Source organism: Gouania willdenowi, chromosome 20, assembly GCF_900634775.1.
Source record: "Gouania willdenowi chromosome 20, fGouWil2.1, whole genome shotgun sequence".
Taxonomy (NCBI): Eukaryota; Metazoa; Chordata; class Actinopteri; order Blenniiformes; family Gobiesocidae; genus Gouania; species Gouania willdenowi.
Window position 1 is genome coordinate 19059512 of NC_041063.1, and position 21583 is coordinate 19081094.

Sequence of the window (21583 nt, forward strand, 5' to 3'; positions counted from 1 at the left end):
GATTTCCTACTCCAAACTAATCATTATCTGAGAAAATCTCCTTTAAATAAGCTTTGTTTTTCCAATAAATACAGTTTTTAATTTTCCTTAAAAATTACTGACAGATCGAATGAAGAAAAAACAGGGATAACGTAGATTTTCATATGTTTTTATTACAAAGATTACAAAATATATCTACATTCACAAACCTTTGACTGGAGTGTGAGCAACATGGTTTAAAGTAAACTCCACTCAGCTGAAATATCAAAACGCACCTCCACTCCTAGGTTGTAAAATCTTTTGGTGTTTGTTCTTCATCGAAGTTTTGCTCTTCAAAATGTCCTCGTAGTCCTTTGTACATTTGGCACTTGATACAGATTACCTTGCTCCCTCTTGTCCACAGGATTGGAGGATTTAACTACTCGTTGGCTGTAAAATAAAAAAAAAGCTACAGAGTATCTCAAACAGGACAGATCGAGACTCGTCCAAAGAGTCGCACGCCTAAGATAGGATTTGAAAAAACACGGCCACGATACAAAAGAGCCCAAAAATAATGGTACAAAAACAACAACACACCATATTAAGAATTACAGCAACGCCTCCTGTGCAGGTCCTTGACATAAAAATGGAAACTGGTCCCACGTGGACTGAAAACAAGGTAAACCAGATCATCTATATTACATTTAATAGATAGCCACCCTATTTAAAAAACAAAAAAAACTACAGTAATCAGAAATAACCTTTTCCCATGTACCTCCAGTCCAGTAGGAGGCAGTAACACAAAAATATGTATGTGAAAGACTTACAAAAGTGACTGACAAATGATGAAATGTCTTTGGGAAAAGCTAATCGAGTGAAGTTACGCTGATTGCAAGATGGTTAATGTTGCCGGCCTCAAGGTTTGTGGAATTTTTTGTTCTCTAAAAATGTGTTTGAAGCCTTTTGAACGCATGATACTTAATAAAAATAAAAAATAAACTTTTTAAGACAGATAAAGTAGTTACTGTGACATCATACAATAAATGTACCGTTGAATCACTTGAAGCCTCATCATAACCATCTTTCTAATGCTTACTTTTGAAAAACTAGAAGTTTAACCTGGCAGAACTACAAAAAAAGTGTTTGTACCTCGCTAAAAAAAGTGCATGAGAGGCTCAAAAGTCCTATCATTATGCTATCTGACGGGAACAAAATGGTTGATCTCTTTATCTTAACACCTATAATTAGGTATTAGGTGAATGTATAATTTAGTAGCTTAAAGAAAAGATAAATAAGTGTTAAAAAAAAAATCAATTTTAATAATAATAGTAGACACTGTAAACCGCTGTGAGATCTAAAATACTGCCTCCTAGTATTAAAAATAAGAATGGCACTAAATAAATAAATGTCCTTCAAAATAAAAGTCATGTCATGGATATCACCTCTTTTTGGTTGCAGTTTGATCTAAAAAAAAAAAAAAAAAGTCCTTGCTAGTGTTGCCAACTTTGTCACTGTATTTAGCAACTTTTTAGACTTCTTTTCAGAAAAGTGACGAGCACCAAATCTAGCGACTTTGGGCAGTGACCAGTTACTCTACCCTACACCAGAGGAGATGGCACCACTGTTTTTTTTTTTTGCTAATTTAGATAGAAAGGGCTTTCTAGTTTGGCGTCAACTCAAGGGGTAATCAGAATAATAAGTGAGGACTCAACAACCCACAAACAGGAAGGCCTTGTTCAGATACGCAGAGCTTCTCAACCCAATCATGGTTCTAATCAGAAAAGGTGAATCCTATATAAGTTTTTTGTTTTATCCAAAAAAAAGGGAAAATTATCCTCTGCCTTTTGGCTATACACAAAGATTTATATTTTAATGTTGGCGGACAGTGAGATCCCCATCTTTTATTGGAACAAAATATGCAAATATGAACAAGTCGGACCAGTTTAGAACCAGTAAGAGACATTTCAAGGAACCAAATAATTTATCAAAACATTTTATTACTCACAGTAAACTAAAAAAAAAATTAAAAAAACAGAAAAAAGGATAGCCTTATCCAAAGCTTCTTGTTTGGATGTAGGGGACTAACGTAGGTCATAGATCAAAGGTTCTCAACTCACAGGTCGGGACCCAAAACAAGTTCTAATCAGAAAAGCTCTCATACATGTTTTCTAGATTAAAACACTTTAGAGTGAATCAAAAACTGCCTGATTTTTTTTTTTTTAAATCTAAGATGCATCCCTGTATATTGTGATGTTTGATTCCTAACAACATATTTTATTGAGCTTTGTTCTTGATTTGAGTCTCTGCGTGTTACTAAGGACTAGTTATGGGTACCAAAGTCGGAACAGTTGAGAACCAGTCATAGATGACCTTAAATGGGGTCTTTTGAAAATCTGTCATTTAGGATATAAAACATAAATACTGACATAAAAAGAAATAAATAAAGATGAACGACTGCCACCGTCTGTAGCTCATAAACATTGGATCAGCATCCCAGAGTTCTCCCCGAAGACAAACGTGTCCCCGCCTGATCGTTTTCATCTCTGGCATCGATGGCCCAGCACTTTGAACCAAAGTGGCTCCGCCTATGGCTGCGTGTGCTTTGAAGCCGTTCCTCAGAGAAACCGCCAAATCCAGCACGTCTCTGAAGTTTTTCTCTGGGGAAGGTTTAGAAACCGTCTCACACTGCTGATGCACGTCAGGCCTTTGAGGCAGTGGAGAGCCAAGGCTGCCCTGGATTTTTAACAGTCACAGGGTTGACGGGGATTGAAAAGGCAAAAGGTTTTGGTCGTCCTACCACAAAGGAGGACTGTTTGTCTCCAGCACACCGTACATATCTGCAAGTTTTTTAAAACGCGGCCCCCAGTCGTTCAGGTAGTCGTATTCATGGTCCGCGTTGGAGGTGCCCGACTGGAGCGAGCTGAGAGACTCCGCCACTGAGCACTCACCCTCGTACGCGTACGTCTGCAGGGAGTCGTACGGCGGCGCGCACGGGTCAAAATCCGCCTCCAGGAGTTTTGCCAGCACGTATCCATGAACGCTGCTGTCGCCGCCACCCATGACGCACGCCTGGGGTACGTAGCGCGACAGGCTCTCGATCTCTGGAAGCATGTCTTGCCTCATCTTTCCCACGTGGTGATGTGCTTCGCGGGGGTTCCACATGGCGGCGATGTCAAACGCCTCGGTGTCTTCCTCGCCGCCGCCTTCATCGTCGTAGCGTACAATGTTCTCGTGCACGTTTTCCTCCTCGTCGCAGAGGAAGGGCTTTTTACGATGAGTCCGCAACGAGAGCATGAGCAGGATCATCACTAATGAGACAGAAACAAAAATAATCAGTATTTACGCACAACAAAGGTTAATGTAAGTGAAAATTAATGACCACCTAAACACAAATGGACAATACTAATGCACATTAACAGAAAAAATAAAAAATGACAAAAATACCAAGAAATTACAGAAAATATAAAAAATGACAACAGAAATGCCCTAAAATAACAGAAAATATGGAAAATGACAAAACTATGCGAAAATATAAAAAATGACAACAAAAATAACAGAAAATGTAAAGAATGTCAACGAAAATAACAGAAAATGTAAAAAATTACAACAAAAATGCCCCAAAATAATAGAAAACATGAAAAACGACAACAAAAATAACAGAAAATATGAAAATGGATAACAAAAATAACAAAAAAATATTTAAAAAATGATAACATTAGAAGAACAAATGCACCCAAAATGAGAGAAACATATACAAAATGACACAATCTCTTAGTTGTTTCCTGTGTTAATGCTCAGATTGGTTGTTATTCTAAATGCTGACATCATGAAGGTTAATAACAACCTTCGATCAGATACAATCACATTTTTGTTCCCATCCCTGAGCCAAATAATAGTGTAAAAATAAAATAAAACAATAAAACTGTTCAATTGTTAAAAAGCAATTAAGTTCTTTTCACAATAAAAATGTCATTTTGAAATTTAATAATTTTAAGAAGAAAAAAATCACATTGTTCTAATGGTCTGTCCGCCGACTAATCAACTTGTCTCAGTTTTGTTGAGTAAGGAAAGAGATCATAAGAAAAATAAACAGACTTTGTAGAGTCAGAGGGGTTTTCTAACGCACCCAGCAGGACAAAGATGCAGCACAGGATGGCGATTAGCGCGCCTCTACTGAGGCTGGCGGGAAGGCTGTAGGCTTCTGCGTTGCACGTCATGACGCTGCCTTTGTGGTCGCAGCTGCAGACGCGGACGGTTAGGGTGCTCGTGCTGCTCTGCACCGGCTGTTCCCCGTCGGAGATGACGATGGGGAGGTAGTACAAGCTCTGCTCGGACTGTGACCATCCTCCGCGCCTCGTCAGGATCCAGGCTGTGTTGTCTGAAGGACATCAGGACAAGTGTGTAAGAGGGCAACACGTTTCGCCATCTTGTGGTATAAAATTGTAATACAGTGTTAAATTAGCAACTGTAGCTCATCAACTAAGTCTTACTACATAAAAATTGCATGATTAAAGTCTGCCATCAGTTTGGGATCTTGTTATTTCTAATCATATGAAGTTAAAAACGTATATTAGGGACATGATCGGTATCGGTTTACCTTGGTTGTCCCTCAGGGTGAAGTTGGGATTGTTGGTGGCTTCTGGAGCTAAGCTGTAGGTGAAGTGGTGGCCAGCCTGTGGTTCGTCAGCGTCCTCCGCCGTCACCGTCTGAATCAGCTACACAACAACGCACAATAATTACATCAAAGATGATCTTATTTACCATAGTTTTTAGGGACATAACATTGGAGATGAACCCAAATCCAGTCTAGCTGCTAATATGTAACAGTAAGTGTTTAGTGTTTAAACAGTAGCTACGCACAAATGTCGGTTCAGTGCGAGGCTCGGATTTAATGTTTGGGTTCAGTGAAGGAAAAGAAAAGCAAAACATTGAAATAGTTTGTTCTTTATTAGGAATGTATTAACAACAGCAGTTAAACGTTACTATTCTAGCTATGCTAACGAAAGACCGTTGCTAATCACAATGGTTAGCAGAGGCTAAGTCATCCTAAAAATAACGTAAAAAGTTATTTCAATGACACCACCAGAAAATACCAAGGGTTGATGGTAGGCTATCTGGGTTGCCGCGCTAAAGCTAGCTAGCTGCTGTGTTTGTCTGCGGCAAATAACCAACACTTTTATCAAACCTTTATTTATCTAAGGAAATATGTCCGTTTATTTATGTAAACATGGTCACAGATCATTCTGGCTACAACGTGTTAAAGGAAGTCAGTTATCAGTTATAATGGTCGCCACTTAAACCATAACACCAGCTGGGATTCCGATCATGAAAACCAGTCGTCCTGTGCTGAAACAGTACACGTACATCCCTACAATCCTCACATTTACTAGGTCAACTTATCGCCTCATTTGTTGTTAACTTTTGCAAGAACTCTAAACTAGTTGTTTTTGGTCGATGTTGGAGCACTGGCCGATATCGGATATCGGACCCAATACCAGTATTGGAATCAGAGTGCCCTTAGTCCCGACCCACAGGTTGAAAACCACAGATCTAAAGTTTTATTGTGTGTTTTGCGTTCATACCTGACCGGCTTTGGCGTTCTCACACACGTACACCTCCGAGAAGTCGGCTAGCGACGGCAAGTTGTCGTTTACGTCCAGAACTTTCACGGCCACCGACACACTGGAGATCTGCGAGGGGTTATCTACAGGACACACACACGTTGATGAATGAGTGTAATCTGCGTATGCTAACCAGCTGTATAATAGTTAGAGCTCAGTGCGAACCGTCCATTAATGAGTAACTGTTTAACCGTGAGGCTCAATCAGAGCTCCATCACCGGCTCAACATGGGCTCAGTCGCTCCAAATGAGTAAGAAATGCAATTTATTTTAAAACAGTGGATTTCATTCAAAGCGTTCTCGCGTTATTCAACCCCTTAATAGTAGCTTTAGGTCATTGAAGTGGATTTTATTACTTATTATTCAATATTTCGCTTTAATGAAAGTGCTTTATCAATCATGAAATAATATTTTAATTCAAAATCATATGTACAAATGACTTATTCTGGGATTCATAATATATATTTAGTTTAGCCAACAACAAAATAAATGTTTACCTAAATACATAATCCAATTTATAATGGAAATGCAACTAACAATTATCTTGTTTTAATTACATTTATTTTTAAGGTTTTTTTTTGTGGAAACTTTAACAAATATACCAGGATCATAAAATAAACATGAAAGATCAATCCATCAATAAAGTATGTAAATAAATTAATAAAATGAAATTAAATACAAATTTTAATTTACAAATTAACAATTACATTTTTAAATAAATAAATGAATATATGATATATTATTGAACAATCAATGTTTTGTTATACTTTATACAGTTTATTTGATTACATGCTCTTATGTTTATTTCTTGTCTTATCTGTGATAAGTACTATACAAATAAAGTTTACTTACTTACATAAACAGAAAATAAATAAGCAAATGATCAAATAAATAAATAAATATAAATGCAAAAAAAAAAAAAATAATAATAATTAATACATAAATTAATTAAAAAAAAAAAAAAGTATATATATAAAAAACAAAAAACAGGTAAATAAATAAATACATAAAATGTAATGATCAATAAATAATCAGAGGTAGAGACAATACAAAAATAAGTCAACAAGGAACTGATATAAAAAAAAAACTGAATATTCGATCAGTTCCATCCTTCACCCCCATCCCAAAATAAATGAACAGAAACTGATTAGAACGTGTGCGTGTGTGTGGACGTACTCATCTCCATGGCGAGCACGGTGATGTTGTGCCAGCAGACCTCCTCTCTGTCCAACAATCTCACCGTCATCAGTGAACCTGAAGTGATGTCAATGTAGAAGTTCTTCTGAGGGTCGCTGCTCTTCTCTATGTAGTACCTGACACACACACACACACACACACACACACACACACACACACACACACACACACACACACACACACACACACACACACACACACAGAGGTGTGTGATTATCCAGGCTGAGTGTGTGTGAGTGAGATAACAGGACAGAAGCTCCTGAAGGTATCAGGAAAAGGAAGATCTGAGAGAGAAACACCAGGAAACACACAGAGGAAACTAGGAGATTAAAGGAAAAGGAAAAAGAGAGGAAGATTAAAGGCCTTTTAAAGAGAAAATATGAAGAGAAGGAAGGAGCAAGAGAAGAATCTGGAAAAAGACCGAAAAAAGATAGCCTAGAAGAATCTGGAAAAGAGGGAAAAAGTAAAGGAAATATGTAAAAAGGTAAAGTATAGAGCAGTGTCACTCAAATGGGGGCACAGGTACATGACATTACAGGTGAGACTGTACTTGAGACAGAGAAATTGGAAAATTAACACATGAACATGGGGTTTATCAGTGGTGGTCCATCAGGACCAGCAAGACCTTCTCTGCAAGCCTAAATATTATCAGAATATATATATTTATATATATTTATTTTTGGTATTTTTTCCAACAAATTTATATTAAAATATTCCTCATAGTTAGACATCTTCTTTCATAGTTTTTTAAGGAATGTCCCGATACAACTTTTTGATTTCCATTATGACACAGATATTGATCTGATACATGAATCATACATACTTTTATTACTTTTTGAAAGGAAAAATATTATAACTTATTTTGTCGTGTGGAATGTTAGAAAAGGCTTGATCAAATGATGTTACTCAAACAGAGAACAATAGTCAGCAACAGTAGATATTATAAAAACTGACCCATTTATTATAAACCAATTGGTTACATACAGTACATTTTAACCTTCAGCATAATATCTACAGTATTCTACAATTGAATAAAATAAATAAAAAATGACATGCAAAAAAAAAAGGCATTCTGGGCTGCAACAAATAACCGACACTTTTATCTGACCTTTATTTATCTCAGGAAATATGTCAGTTTATGTAAACATGGTCACAGATCAGTCTCGCTACAACGTGTTAATGGAATAAATGATAAAAACTATAGATATAAATCTATTCAGGAGGCACTAAATACTGTTTCATTCCACTTTTTTACAAAGTTAGATTTTTTTAAATGTGTGTTATCACTCATTCATTCCATCATGAACCACTGATATAGAGGAGGAAGAAGTCAAAAATGAAGGAAATGGTGGATGTATCTGGAAACTGAAAGAAAACTCAAGATTTTTTTTTTTTTTTTAACAGAATAAAAATATTGAATTGTTTTAAAGATTTCAATAATGAGTGCAGTGCGTGTATGGATGTGTTGGTTTAGATTTTGTAGTTTGTGTCATGGAATGCAATGCTGCCCCCTGGTGGCTCCTGAATGGCAGTACATCCATGTCACTCAAAAAAAGCATTAATATTCGCTTCTTTTATTTCGCTTTTATTTTTGCTCCTAATCAAACTTATTTTTTACGAATATATTAAAAACAAAATTATAAATATTTTTAATGTGTTTATTTAGCTGTATTCCCCTATTTTATAATTTATTTGGAATATACTATGTTAAATTTATAAAAAGAAAAAATAGAATGAACTATATAGATTGTCTCGAGATTTGCGCCAACCACAACGTGTGCAACATATATAATAATGCAAAAATGATTAGTAACATAATTGATGATGCTGACTACAAACATTTGCATCGACGCATCATTTAATGCTGTAAATTCATGATAAAATCAGGCTGACGGCCGCTTTCTGCTTCATTTTTGCTACAGTACTAATTGTGCAACAGCAGAAGAACCAACCTAAAGTCTCAAAAGTTTGGGTCCATGTCACTGAAAACTTATATTAGTATTTTTAAAGTTTAACAAATGAATTCATATACATTTTTCATGGTTATTGTGTTTTATGGCACTTAAAATATTTATATATTATGTACATTATATTATAGAATTTAATTTTTTTGGAAATAATTCGGGAAAATTGTAATGAAAACTTTTGACCACTGGGGGAGGGGCAATGCTCCCCCTGCCCCACCTCCTGCAAACTCTGCATATGTTTTTAATTAAAATTTAGAAACAATTATAATAATATTAATACCTCACGGTGTTGTTGGCGGCGTCGGGGTCGCGGGCCGACACCGTCCTCAGCTGCGCGCCGGCCACGGCGTCCTCGCGCATCTCCACGTAGTACGATGAGGCGTCGAAGCGCGGGGGCTCGTCCACGTCCTCCACGCTCACGTGCACGATGGTGACGTCTTTGAAAGTGCCGCGGTGACGCGGAACGGCCTCCGGCTGGGTGTTAGCGCCCTCTACCTTCAGGGTGTAGCTGGGCTTGGTCTCAAAGTCCAACGGCTGCAGCAGAACAAAGACACGTCTTTAATGTGTTTACTATTAACTTTGATTTATTTAATGCAAACTAAGATATCTTTTTAAAGGCTGATCTATATACATTGATACCATAGCAGAAATTGCTGCTGCTTTTATTATTATTTATCTATTTATTTTTCTGAGTGTTTGAGGAGATTTCACTAAAGAATGGATTTCATTTGTATTAAATTACAGACAAATATTTAAAAAAAAAATTAAAGCCTCATTTGAAGCTATTGCTATTTCTTATTACAAACTGTCAAAAAAACAGTTTTTAATAACTTCACAAGATAAACCATGTCATGTAATTAATACAATTTAATTCATAATTTATCTCTTAACATGAGCAACTGGCCCACAAAATGAAAAAAGTACAATATTACGTAAGAATGCAAACAATGACTCATAAAACATAAAAAACAACAACAATATACACAGAATTGACAAGAATATACAAAATGACCCCAAGCAACTACAAAGCAATGACAAAAACACAACATTTGAGAAAAAAATGACTACAACAAAAACACACACGAACATGTTGTTTCCTTTGTTAATGCTCTGATAAGTCATTATTGATCATGTGACCCTCAGATCAAACATAATCACATGTTTGTAACCTTGCTGTGATAAATGTTGATAAAAGTGTTTTTATTCAAAATGAATGTATCAATATGAGAGTAAGTTATGTCTGATCATCCTTATTTACTTACTTTCTTTTATCATATATTAATCTGTCATGTTTGAATTATTATTGATATATTTGTCACTTATAAATTGTAATATTTCCGCCCCTGGGACTTGTACCTTCTTCACAGTGATGATACCGAACAGGTTGCTGGGGTCAGTGCTGACGTCAAACGTGTCTCTACCGTCTCCGTCTATGATGCTGTATTTCATCTCAGAGTTCACCCCGATGTCCCGATCCTTGGCCCAGACACGCCCGACCACCGACCCGACGGGAGCCGACTCCGGGACGCTCATCTGGTAAAGTCCTGAAGAGAGACCAGACATTTACAGTAGCTACACACCAGAGGGCAAGACACAAGACACAAGACGCAAGACGCAGGACACAAGACACAAGATGCAGGACACAGGACACAGGACGCAAGACACAAGACAAGACACAGGACGCAAGACACAGGACACAGGACACAAGACACAAGACACAAGACGCAGGACGCAAGACGCAAGACACAAGACACAGGACGCAAGACACAAGACGCAGGACACAGGACACAAGACAAGACACAGGACACAAGACACAAGACGCAGGACGCAGGACGCAAGACGCAAGACGCAAGACGCAAGACACAGGACACAGGACACAGGACACAGGACACAGGACACGAGACACGGGACACAGGACGACACTTTTAATAGTTGGTATAACATGTTGTTCCTTTTTGAGTTACTTGAACTAATATTTAATTTTTTATTTTTGAGTAAATGGAACTATATATGTTTGAGTAAGCATAACTTAGAAACACAACTAATAGAATTAAGTAATGACATGCTAAGAATGATAAAGTCCTGTTATTTCTGTTGTTTGAAATCGGGATTTTTCAAAAATAAACTTAATTCATATAGCAATCTGATTTAAGTGTTATCAAAAAGTACAAGTAAGCGAGTTATCCAACCTTTTAAGTTTTGGAAAATGTTGACTTTAAAGTTAATCAACTTGAAAAAAATGAGGCAATCGATTGCCCCAATTTCTTTGCGTTCTGGCAACTTATTCAGGTTTACAGTGCAAACAAAAGTACTATGAACATTCCTTTATTAACAGACATGATTTGACTCTAGTGGTGGCACTAAGCTCTTTTGCATCACTCAAAGGTCCATTGCAAAACTTTTAAACAACAAAAACCAAATCAAAATAGTTACCAAAAATAATTCAAACAAAATAATTAATTTAAAAAAAAGTATTAACACAACAAATTAAGATAATTGAAACAGAGATCTCTAGTGGTGCATTTTTGGATCACGTCAAATAACATGTCCAGAGCAGGAACAGTTTTTTTTTGTTTCAGGCCTTGTTTTTTCATATCAACAAATCCTTCCAACAACTTTTTCTATCAGATGTTGGTTCTTAGAATGACAAAATGAACTGAAAATTGTCTGCCTCATAAAGGGTTCAGACTTCAGGGTGTTAAAGATCCAGCGGTTTCAGGGTAAACACTGAGCTCACTCACTCTGTTCGAACATGGGGGGGTTATCGTTGATGTCGCTCAGTGTGATGTTCACCGTGGTCGTCCCGGCGAGGCCGCCCAGCTGCCCGCCCATGTCCTTAGCCTGGATGAGCACCGTGTAGTTCTCCCTGATCTCCCGGTCCATGTCTGCAAGGGACACCCGAACCATTCCTGCAGAACAGACAGAGAGGAGATGAGAGGGAGTTCAACACGTGCATTTTTGGAGTCATTTTATATATTTTTTGTGTGGTTTTACAGTCATTTCTGGTATTTTTTGGTCATTTTGTGCGTTTCTGGAGTCATTAGGCCTATGTGCGAAGACAATTTTTCCAACATGTTACCATAGAATGTACAGAAAGTAAGGACTTGTTTTGGTTCACCATCTAATGTTAATGTGTGCCAAGAGGTCGATTTTCACTGGAAAGTCACGCATAAGTCAAATGTCTGAATGTTTATGTGATGACTGGGAAGGTTTCCACTAGTGGGCTCCCAGTTTATATTTTGTGTGGCACTCAAAGACAAACACTCAAATGATTTTAAAAACATTACGAACATAGAGCAAAAAAAAAAAACCTCAAAATGACTTTAAAAAACACAATATGACTACAAATAAAGACAAAATTACTTTAAAAAACACAATGCGTGTGGGCTACTGCAACAGCCTTTTTATTTGTTTCAACAACTCAACTTTGGATCATCTCCAGTCCTCTCTGAGGTCAGCAGGCCAGAATTTGCTGTTCGTCTCACTTACAACACGTGATAATTTCAGGCAGTGGCACCAAGACTGTTGAACTCTCTGGCTCTACGCTGCACTAACTCCATTGATTTTTCTAAAACGCAGCTAAAGACACTTTTATACAGACTCTTTCATTAACTTGGTGTTAACATTGTATTTTCTTTTGCCTTATTTTGAAAGATTGTCTTGTATTGTATCTTTGTAAATCACTGTTTATTGTTTTGTGAAGCATTGTGTTTTTACTGTAAATCACTTTATGATGTGCTATATGAATTAAATGTACTTACTTACTTAATATGACTACAAATAAGCACAAAATGACAACAAAAACACAAGAAATAAAATAAAATAAACATAATGTCTCCAAAAATGGCAGGAAAAACACAAAATTACTACAAAACACACAAAATGACAACAAAGATGGACAAGTCAACAATAATATTACACAAAATTTTTACAAAAACACACTTAATAGTAGAAAACCCCCCATATAACTTAAAAAACATCAAATCGACAACTAAAACCCACAAAATGACAACAAAGATGGACAAATCAACAACAATGTTACACAAAACGTTTACAAAAACGCACTTAATAGTAGAAAAAACCCCATAAAATAACTTAAAAAACATCAAAGCAACAACTGTCAAAAAAAATACACCTAAATGACTTCAGAAACACACAAAATGAAATGAAAAACACACATTATGGCAGAAAACAAATACTCATATGACTATAAAACGCCCAAAATTTCAACAAAACCATTACAAAGTGACAGAAAAACACACACAGTACGCAAAATTACTTTTAATAAACAGGTTTCCTCACCAAGGTTGGCTTCACAGATGAGCTTTCACAGACTTCCCTCAAAACTTTACTAAAAAGACATTTGTTGTATAAAGATTTAAATTCCCGTCCTTGGGTGGGATAAAGTGGAGAACCTGATTGTGTGGGTGTTGTGCAGCGTGTGTAGCCTGCCTTCACCTTTCACCTCCTCTAAGTTTAGTCTGAATTCTTTTGGCTCGCATGAAGAAACGTGTTTTATTATTATTATTAAAATCTACAGTAGAGCCCACGCACATAGCACAGGATTCAAGCCAAGGTCGTGAGCTGCTTCTCTGTTGTAGGAGCGTTTGATCTTCCTCAGATTGTGTTGGGAGCAATAAAAGCTCAGCCGCGGTGTTTATTGGATACTGATGGATAGATGTGACTGGCTGTTGATGGGCGACGCTGTCTAAATGTCTCAGAAAGTGGATTTCTCCACGAGCAGACACATAAATGACAAAGCAGTGGTTTAATGATGGCGTCAGTGCTACGTGCATTCTTATTTATCGCCTGCCTCTGGTCCTTTTTCTTTAAAAAAAGGTTCAAATAAAACACAGCAAATGAATAAGTATTTTCCTTTCTTTTGTTAGAGACATTTAGAGAATAGATCTGTTCCTGTCACAGCTTTCTTCTTTGGAAAAGCTTTGGAATAATTGATTTTTAAAATATAACAAATATGCCATTGTTATCTTTATCATTTGTGTGAATTAAACACGAAATGCAGAATGAAAGAAATTGTCAACAAAAACACACAAAACTGCAACACAAACCCGTAAAATGTTGGTAAAAATACACAGAATGACAGATAATACAAAAACAACAACAAAAGTACCCAAAATTAATCTAAAAACCCACAAAATGTTAACTTAAAGACAACAAAAAAAATGACAACAAACAGAATAAATCCTTTGTTTGCACCAGGTAGCTCGTATGGACCTGATTTACTTTCCAGGATTCAAACTCACAAAGATAAATGTATATGAGATATGCAGTTAGTACTTAGAAAATACTGCTGATAACGTTTTTGTATTAAATAGATCTGGTGTATGGGTTGTGGTATGTTATATATACTTATAATATAATATAATATAATATATGTAAGATATATTTTTAAAAACACACGGTGGGTTTTCTTAAAATATGACATAATTGTTACATTTTAGAAATGTTACATATTTTTGCCTATTAATATATTTTTTTGCACTCTTATCCTATGGTGGTGTTTTTGTTTTGCACTATTATCCTATATTTTTTTGCACTATTATCATATGTTGGGTATTTTGCACTATTATCCTGTGTTGCTATTTACTTTTTGCACAATTATCCTATGTTGTTGTTTTTTTGCACTATTATCCTATGTCGATATTTATTTTTTGCACTATCATATGTTCGCTTTTTTTTGCACCATTATCATATGTTGACATTTTTGCACTATTATCCTATGTTGCTATTTTTTTGCACTATTATCCTATGTTGCTCTTTATTTTTTTGCACTATTATCCTATGTTACTATTTTTTGCACTATTATCCTATATTGCTATTTATTTTTTTACACTATTATCCTATATTGCTATTTATTTTTTTACACTATTATCCTATGTTAGGTTTTTTTTCTTCTTTTGCACGTCGTATTATCATATGTTGACTTTTTTTTTTTGCACTGTTATCCGATGTTTTTATTTTTTGACGACCCCTGCTCTGATTGGTCAATAATCTAAAAGCTGACGTGAATGTTGATCATGTGACCCATGGATACACAATCATGTTTCTGGTGTGAACAGTTCAAAGCAACTCTAATGAAGCAAGTTTGAACTTAAGTTGTTGTGTTGGTGTTTCTGTTGTTCGCTTACAGAGAGTCATTTGTTATTTTTGACATCACAGATTCTAAAGGTTGGTCAAAATAAACCCAAAAGTTTCAGTTCAATAAACCCAGGACTACGAAGAAGGCTTTGATTTATTATATTGGGGTTGCCAGATAAAGCTGATTAATCACACAATGATTAGATCGCCTTTGATTAAATAATATATGAATTAAACTGCAATTTTCTTTTGGTTAATTACTTTTTCTTTGCCAAATAAAATTCCAACCTGGCAATGTGACTGAGTGTGATTCTTCCTGTAAGCTAATGCCAGAAAACATGTGTAGTTTGTACTTTCTCTCAGTGGTCCTCCTAACATGTGCCCCAAAGCATGCTGGGAAGGCTGCACTCTGAGTACGAGCACAAAATAACATAATTTCAGTGGAGTAGCAGGAGTTTGAAGAGTTTGAATGACTTGGGGTTGTAACAAAAGAGCAAAGTGTTTGTCGGTCTCGTAGCAACGACCAGCGGCGTGCTGACCTGATAACAGAGAGGTCGATAGTCGTCATTTTCGACCTGACTCATTCTCGGCTCGTTGCTAGGCTAACCAAAACAACATGTTGTCGGTATGGAGGCAGAAAGACAGCATTTTTAGTTTTCAAAGTGAAGAACTACATTTCTGAGAGGAGGTAAAAGTTTCGCTTTTGTCACAACAAACCCTGAAAAAGCCTCCATGAAACTGAGCTTTAGAAAGAATATGAAAAGGTCACAACACAGAAGCTAGCTGTTAGCTGATATTCAACTGCCCATAAAGAACTATAGATGGGTTTTTGATGACGTCACGAACCACCCACAATTCCGTCATCCGCCATCTTGTGTCATCTTTCATTGTTTACACCCTGACATGATACATTTTTGTCCCCCAAAGCTTTCAAAATGATGAAAAAACTGGATAAAAATAGCCAAAAGGAACAAACAATCTACAGAGATAGTTTGAATGCAACTTGCAAAGCGAAGTATTTACAGAAGTTGAGTGAAATCGACAACAAAGATCTCTTTGACTAGTTATTATTTTAGGAATGCAATAAAACGGTCTTGTATTTTCCCGTGGCTTCGCTTTGTTTGAGCAACCCCACACAACGCATGTATGCGGTATGACACACGGCTAAAACGGGTAAAATTGGTGACTTGGGTTACCTGTAAAGATTACAGTGATGCACAAGATGGCGACGCGCGCAGGGGATCATGGGTAATTCGAGAAACTAAAACCCATTTATAGGATTTAGACTACATGACTTTAACTGCGTGACTTATACAACGTGACTCTTACTTTGTCACTTTTACTATGTGACTTATGCTATGTGACTTATACTATATGTGACTTATTCTACGTGACTTATACTACGTGACTTATACTATATGTGACTTATTCTACGTGACTTATACTACGTGACTTATACTATATGTGACTTATACTACGTGACTCTTTGTCACTTTTACTATATGTGACTTTTACTGTCACTTTTTTATGTGACTTATAATACGTGACTTACACTATGTGACTTTTACTGTGACCTATACTACGTGACTTATACTGCGTGACTCTGTCACTTTTACTATATGTGACTTTTACTTTGTGACTTACTGTATACTACGTGACTTATACTATATGTGACTTTTACTATGTCACTTTTTTATGACTTATACTACGTGACTTATACTATGTGACTTATACTATGTGACTCTTACTATGTCATTTTTACTATGTGACTTTTACTTTGTCACTTTTACTATGTGACTTATACTATGCAAATTTTACAACATGACTTTTACTATGTGACTTATACTATGTGACTGACTGTATGACTTATACAATGTGACTTTTACTATGTGACTTTTACTACGTGACTGTGACTGCATGACTTATACTATGTGACTTTGACTGTATGACTTATGCAACTTGACTATGTAACTTGGGGCATCAGTAGCTACAGTTTGGGCTTTGAAGCATTAAATGAAGAGCTTTACCTGTCTTGGCGTCCACGGAGAAGTACGGCTGTCCCTCCAGGATGCTGTAAACTACGCGGGCGCTGTTCCCGTACGTGGGGTCGTCGGCGTCGGTGGCGGTCAGATGGATTACCGATGTTCCTGAGCAGAACACAGACACAAAGCATTTTTAACACTGAAAAACACTCTTTTCATCTTCACTTAGAGAACAAACCTCATCTTTATTCACACCCTGAGCTACAAATCACAAAGTGGCAATAAAAGCAGGTAATTTGTTTGTTTTACTGTTGGAGCTCGCAGTTTCACCTCCAGTCCAGTAGGTGGTGGTAATGCTCCAGCACATGACAAGAGAAACATCAAATTTAGGAAGTGAACATGTGGAATCAAAGCATGCTGGTAGCAAAAAGAAATTTTAGTGGCAAATGTGCTGATGATCATTGTTAATGTTGTTTGTGGTAATTGAAAAATCAAGCATTAAGTTTAGCAGCAAGTTTAGAGAATGTCCAAAGGCAAATAATTCACCTTAAATCCCTGAGATTTGGGGAAAACTGAGGAGAAAGAATGTTTGGATGGAGGATTTTAATGAGAAACAGCAGCCAACATGTGACCGAGGCTACAAAGATAGAAGAAACATCTCCAACATCTGCATGGTGTGAAGGTAAGGACATAGTTTATCAAGTGCTTTTTTTGGTATTAAAACTTTGACACATTAAAACACTGAATATGTTCAATGGTGAAGGACTTTTTAGAGGTACTTTGCAAAGTTTAAAAGAGGCTGAAAACGTCCCATGCATTTACACAAAAACTTAAGCTTGGGAAATTTTGTGAATATTCAACTTTTCATGGGAATTATTTATTTGAATTAACAGCAAATGTGATGTAATTGAAATTAAACTGATACTGAAATTTTAGATGATGCTGAAATATATTTTACCAATTATAGTTAAAAACTCTGTTAAGGGCCAATCTTCTATTTAAATGTTTTTTCTGTTTATTCCCATGAAAAGTTTCCAAACTTAATACACTTCCGATGTAGTTGAAATGTTAGGTTTTGGATTATCTTGAATGGATGCTCATATTTATTTGGATATGATACATTTATTTAAGAATACTTTAAAATTCTCGTGAGAAGTTTTTATTTTTGAATTTTCCCAAAATTCCAGAGCTTAAGGTGCTGTGGAAGTTTAACCAAAACCACTGAAACTTTCCAAAATAGTTCAGATGTGTCCCCTCATCCTTTTCCTGTATCTTTACGAGCAGGAAAATCTAGAAATGTACGTACTCATCGATCGACTGACTCAAACGTTGGTGTTAGGCTTAAACTGCTAGTCGTGTTATCCTGTGAACGTTCCAAGTTCCCTGTTTTCCCTGGACCGACACCACTTTCTCTGTGCTTACCGATTTGGGACATTTCCGGTACGGTGGCCTGGTAGGGTCCGTCCAGGAAGCGCGGCTCGTTGTCGTTGATGTCCTGGATCTTCACGATGAACTCAGACTCTGGCTCCAGAGGACGGTCCGTCAGGCGGTTGCGGGCCTGGGCGCGCAGGACGTACTGCGACTTGACCTCGCGGTCCAGCCTCTGGATGGCGTGGATGTCTCCGGTGCCGTCGTCGATGGTGAAGGTGGTTCCCGCGCCCTCGCCGTTGAGGATGTACTTGATGGAACCGTCGCCTTTGTCCATGTCTGAGTGCAGCTGTTGGGGTTCAAACGGAAAGATCTCAGGGTTAAAGTCACCAACATCTGAACGTCTGTACATTTGTGTTGGTGGGAAGCTAGCAGTCTGTGTATTGAACCTGTAGAATTCTTACCGGTACTTTGAAATGTTTGACATTCATTAATAAAACTATTAGTTGAAACCTGCTCTTTATGTATTTACTTTAAAGTCACTTTGTGTCTAAAAAAATACACAATTTAACATTGGTTTAGATCAAATACTGGCCCCTGTTATCACAGCAGGGCCACAAAAATGTGATTGTATCTGATCTGAGGGTCACATCAACATTCATGTCAGCATTAGACCAATCAGACCAATCAGAGCATTAACACAGGAAGGAACAAAGGTTTTTTTTTTGTGTTGTTGTTTTGTAACTGTTTGAGTGATTGTATTTATATTTTGTTGTTATGCCTGTTTTGTGTATTTTGGGATCCTTTTGTGTGTTTTGTTGTTGTTTTGAGTATTTTGTGTGTGCTATTGTTTTGTGTATTTTTGTTTTTTTTAAGGTATTTTGTTGTTGTTTTATGTATTTTGTTTGTTTTGTGTATTTTTTTATTTTACTTTTATTGTTTTGTGTACTTTGAAGTTCTTTTTGCGTATTTTGGAATTATTTTGTGTTTCTTGTTGTTTTGTGCATTTTAGAGTTATTTTATGCTTTTGTTGTTTTTTTGTTTTGTGTATATTGGGGTTATTTTTTTTTATTTCGTTGTCGTTTTGTGTGTTTACGGAGTTATTTTGTGTTGCATGTTCATAACGCACAGAAACAAAAATCTTGACTCTATATCTGTACCTTGTGTGTGTGTGTGTGTGTGTGTGTGATTGTGTTGTCGCCATGCGCCCTCGGTGCAATCAGAGGTCTCTCTTTGTGTGAATACAGTCCGTTGATATGCAATCACTCTTTAGTGGGAGCTGTGTGATGAGTGCTTAGTGCCGTCACGCTGACAGAGTGAAATTGAAAGCTCCCATCGATGTGTCTGCTATGTAATCATTATTGATTACATAGCAGACATCCATGGAGGCGGACACACAACGCAACACTTAATCACCTGTTTGCTGGTGGAGAGAAGGCTGTGGGAGTTTTAACACCTGTGCTCCACTGCTGTTCAGCTAAGCTAACCTTAGAGAAGATAAAGTGAACGCTACACCCCATTAAACAGCACGAGAACTATCAATCTCTGCTTTCCGGACAGATATTACATTATGATCACCTCTCTGACTTGTCAGGGATCAGATCAACCTGACCATTAAACGTACGCATCTACCCGCAGCAGAAACTCTCGTACAGTCCAGGGATGTATAGTCATTGGTTTTCATCTTTGGTTAAAAAAAACAGCATCATAACTTCTCATTCAAGGCTTCTGCATGTTCTTCAAGGGCTTGGGGGTGTCTTTGAAGTCATCACTTTCCAGATTTACTCCATACTTCATCATTTTTTACGTGACATGCTCATAAATCTTTGTGCTTTACATTGAAACCTCTATCAATGTGTGCGAAAGCTGGAAAAATAGGTTCTCCATTGTCCTGGGAATTATTATTCCTGGCAAAATAACATTTGATGTTGATAAAGCTTAGGGTTGGGCGATATTGACCAAAACATTATCATATTTCAATATTTTTTCTCAAAATGGCGATATATGATATTAATCTAGACATTTTTAACTCAATAAATTCCTACCGGAAAGACACTTCTGGGTTAAATTTACTGATGAAAAATGCCGCACAGGCACATTTATTAACAAACGACTGGACAATATGTGTCACATATGGCTTTTTCTCCTCTAAGGGACAGCATGTGTGAGTGAGTTCTGTAGTGTGACTTGTTTAGGGGAAGGTCTGGGTTAGGACGCACTCAGCAATCCATCTAACCGTGCTTTTCATGCTGTTCTGAAGAGTACGGAATGCAGCAACTCCTGAAACGAGTATTTTAATATAGAATAAGCTATAAAATTTATAGCTTCAAAATATGGAAAAAATGTAAAGGACACTGTTTGACTGTACTCTGAATAATATTAAGTACTTGTATACTATGATGTCATTTGTACTGTGTGATTGTATAAATAAAAACAAGTTTAAAAAAAACTAGATTTCTCTCGATATAGGTGTTATTGTCATTTTCTGTATCACCAAAATAGAAAACTCGATATAACTTGAATCACGATATATTGCCCAGCTCTAGTGTGAATGTTTTAAAAATAAGTGCGAGCACCAGACTCTTTTAAATTACCACAGCGATTGGCAGCTTTGATCACTTTGGGAGCCACAACATCAGAATATGGTGTCAGCATTTAGAATGATAAACGGTAGGGGTGTAAAGATTAATCGATCTTGATCAATGATTCAGTCAAATCAATCTAAAGTATAAACATCGATATCCATTGCCATTTTGCCTCCCGCTTTTATTTTTATGTAAAACACCAAACAGTAGTTGGTGAAAAAAAAATGTTTTTCAAAGAATATTTTTCATGTAAATGCCTTAAACAGTCAGGCAATAAAATTATTAAAATGTATCAAGATTGTGTTTTTATTCTGTAATGTGCAAAAAAACCCCCCCCATATTATTGTCTGATATCAGATGCTAGGCCTCTAAATCTAATCGAAACTAATCGAAATCGTATCGTGACAGGCTTTGTGGCATTGATATTGTATCGGAATGAAACAGGTGATTTACACCCCTAATAAACAATCTGAAGATTAATACAAGGAACAAAAAAAGTTTAAAGTCTGTTTTTCTTGTCATTTTGTACATTTTTTTCGTGTTTTCTTTGTTCCATTAGACAGTGCAGCCAGACGAAAAACCCATGTATAAGTCACATTGTTGTATAAGTCGCACCCACAATTTTAAAAGGAAAAAGTTGCGGCTTTTACTTTGTATATAACGGGAATGAGTTGTTCAACATTTTGGTGGAAAAGCATTGTTGGATGTGAGATCTGGATGGAAAAAGGAAAATAGTGTTTACAGTGCGTCTTTTCTTGATACTTTGTGAAATTTAACAATAGGTTTTTGCCTGAAGTGGTTTGGATG

The 21583-nt window shown here is 36.6% G+C and overlaps 1 protein-coding gene across 2 annotated transcripts in view; it reads right to left on the minus strand.

The window, feature by feature from the left end:
* Positions 1-266: 266 nt before the first annotated feature.
* LOC114454294 (cadherin-20-like) overlaps positions 267-21583 on the minus strand; it is a 68469-nt gene continuing 47152 nt past the window's right edge. For both annotated transcript variants that reach the window (XM_028434636.1, XM_028434635.1), the window contains exons 3-12: positions 18246-18540; positions 16869-16988; positions 11484-11651; positions 10099-10286; positions 9023-9276; positions 6755-6891; positions 5541-5662; positions 4556-4673; positions 4085-4336; positions 267-3266 (exon numbers count right to left, since the gene is read on the minus strand). In XM_028434636.1, coding sequence (XP_028290437.1) covers positions 2752-3266; positions 4085-4336; positions 4556-4673; positions 5541-5662; positions 6755-6891; positions 9023-9276; positions 10099-10286; positions 11484-11651; positions 16869-16988; positions 18246-18540 — 2169 coding nt within the window. In that variant the 3' untranslated portion in view covers positions 267-2751. The remainder of the gene's footprint in view (positions 3267-4084; positions 4337-4555; positions 4674-5540; positions 5663-6754; positions 6892-9022; positions 9277-10098; positions 10287-11483; positions 11652-16868; positions 16989-18245; positions 18541-21583) is intronic.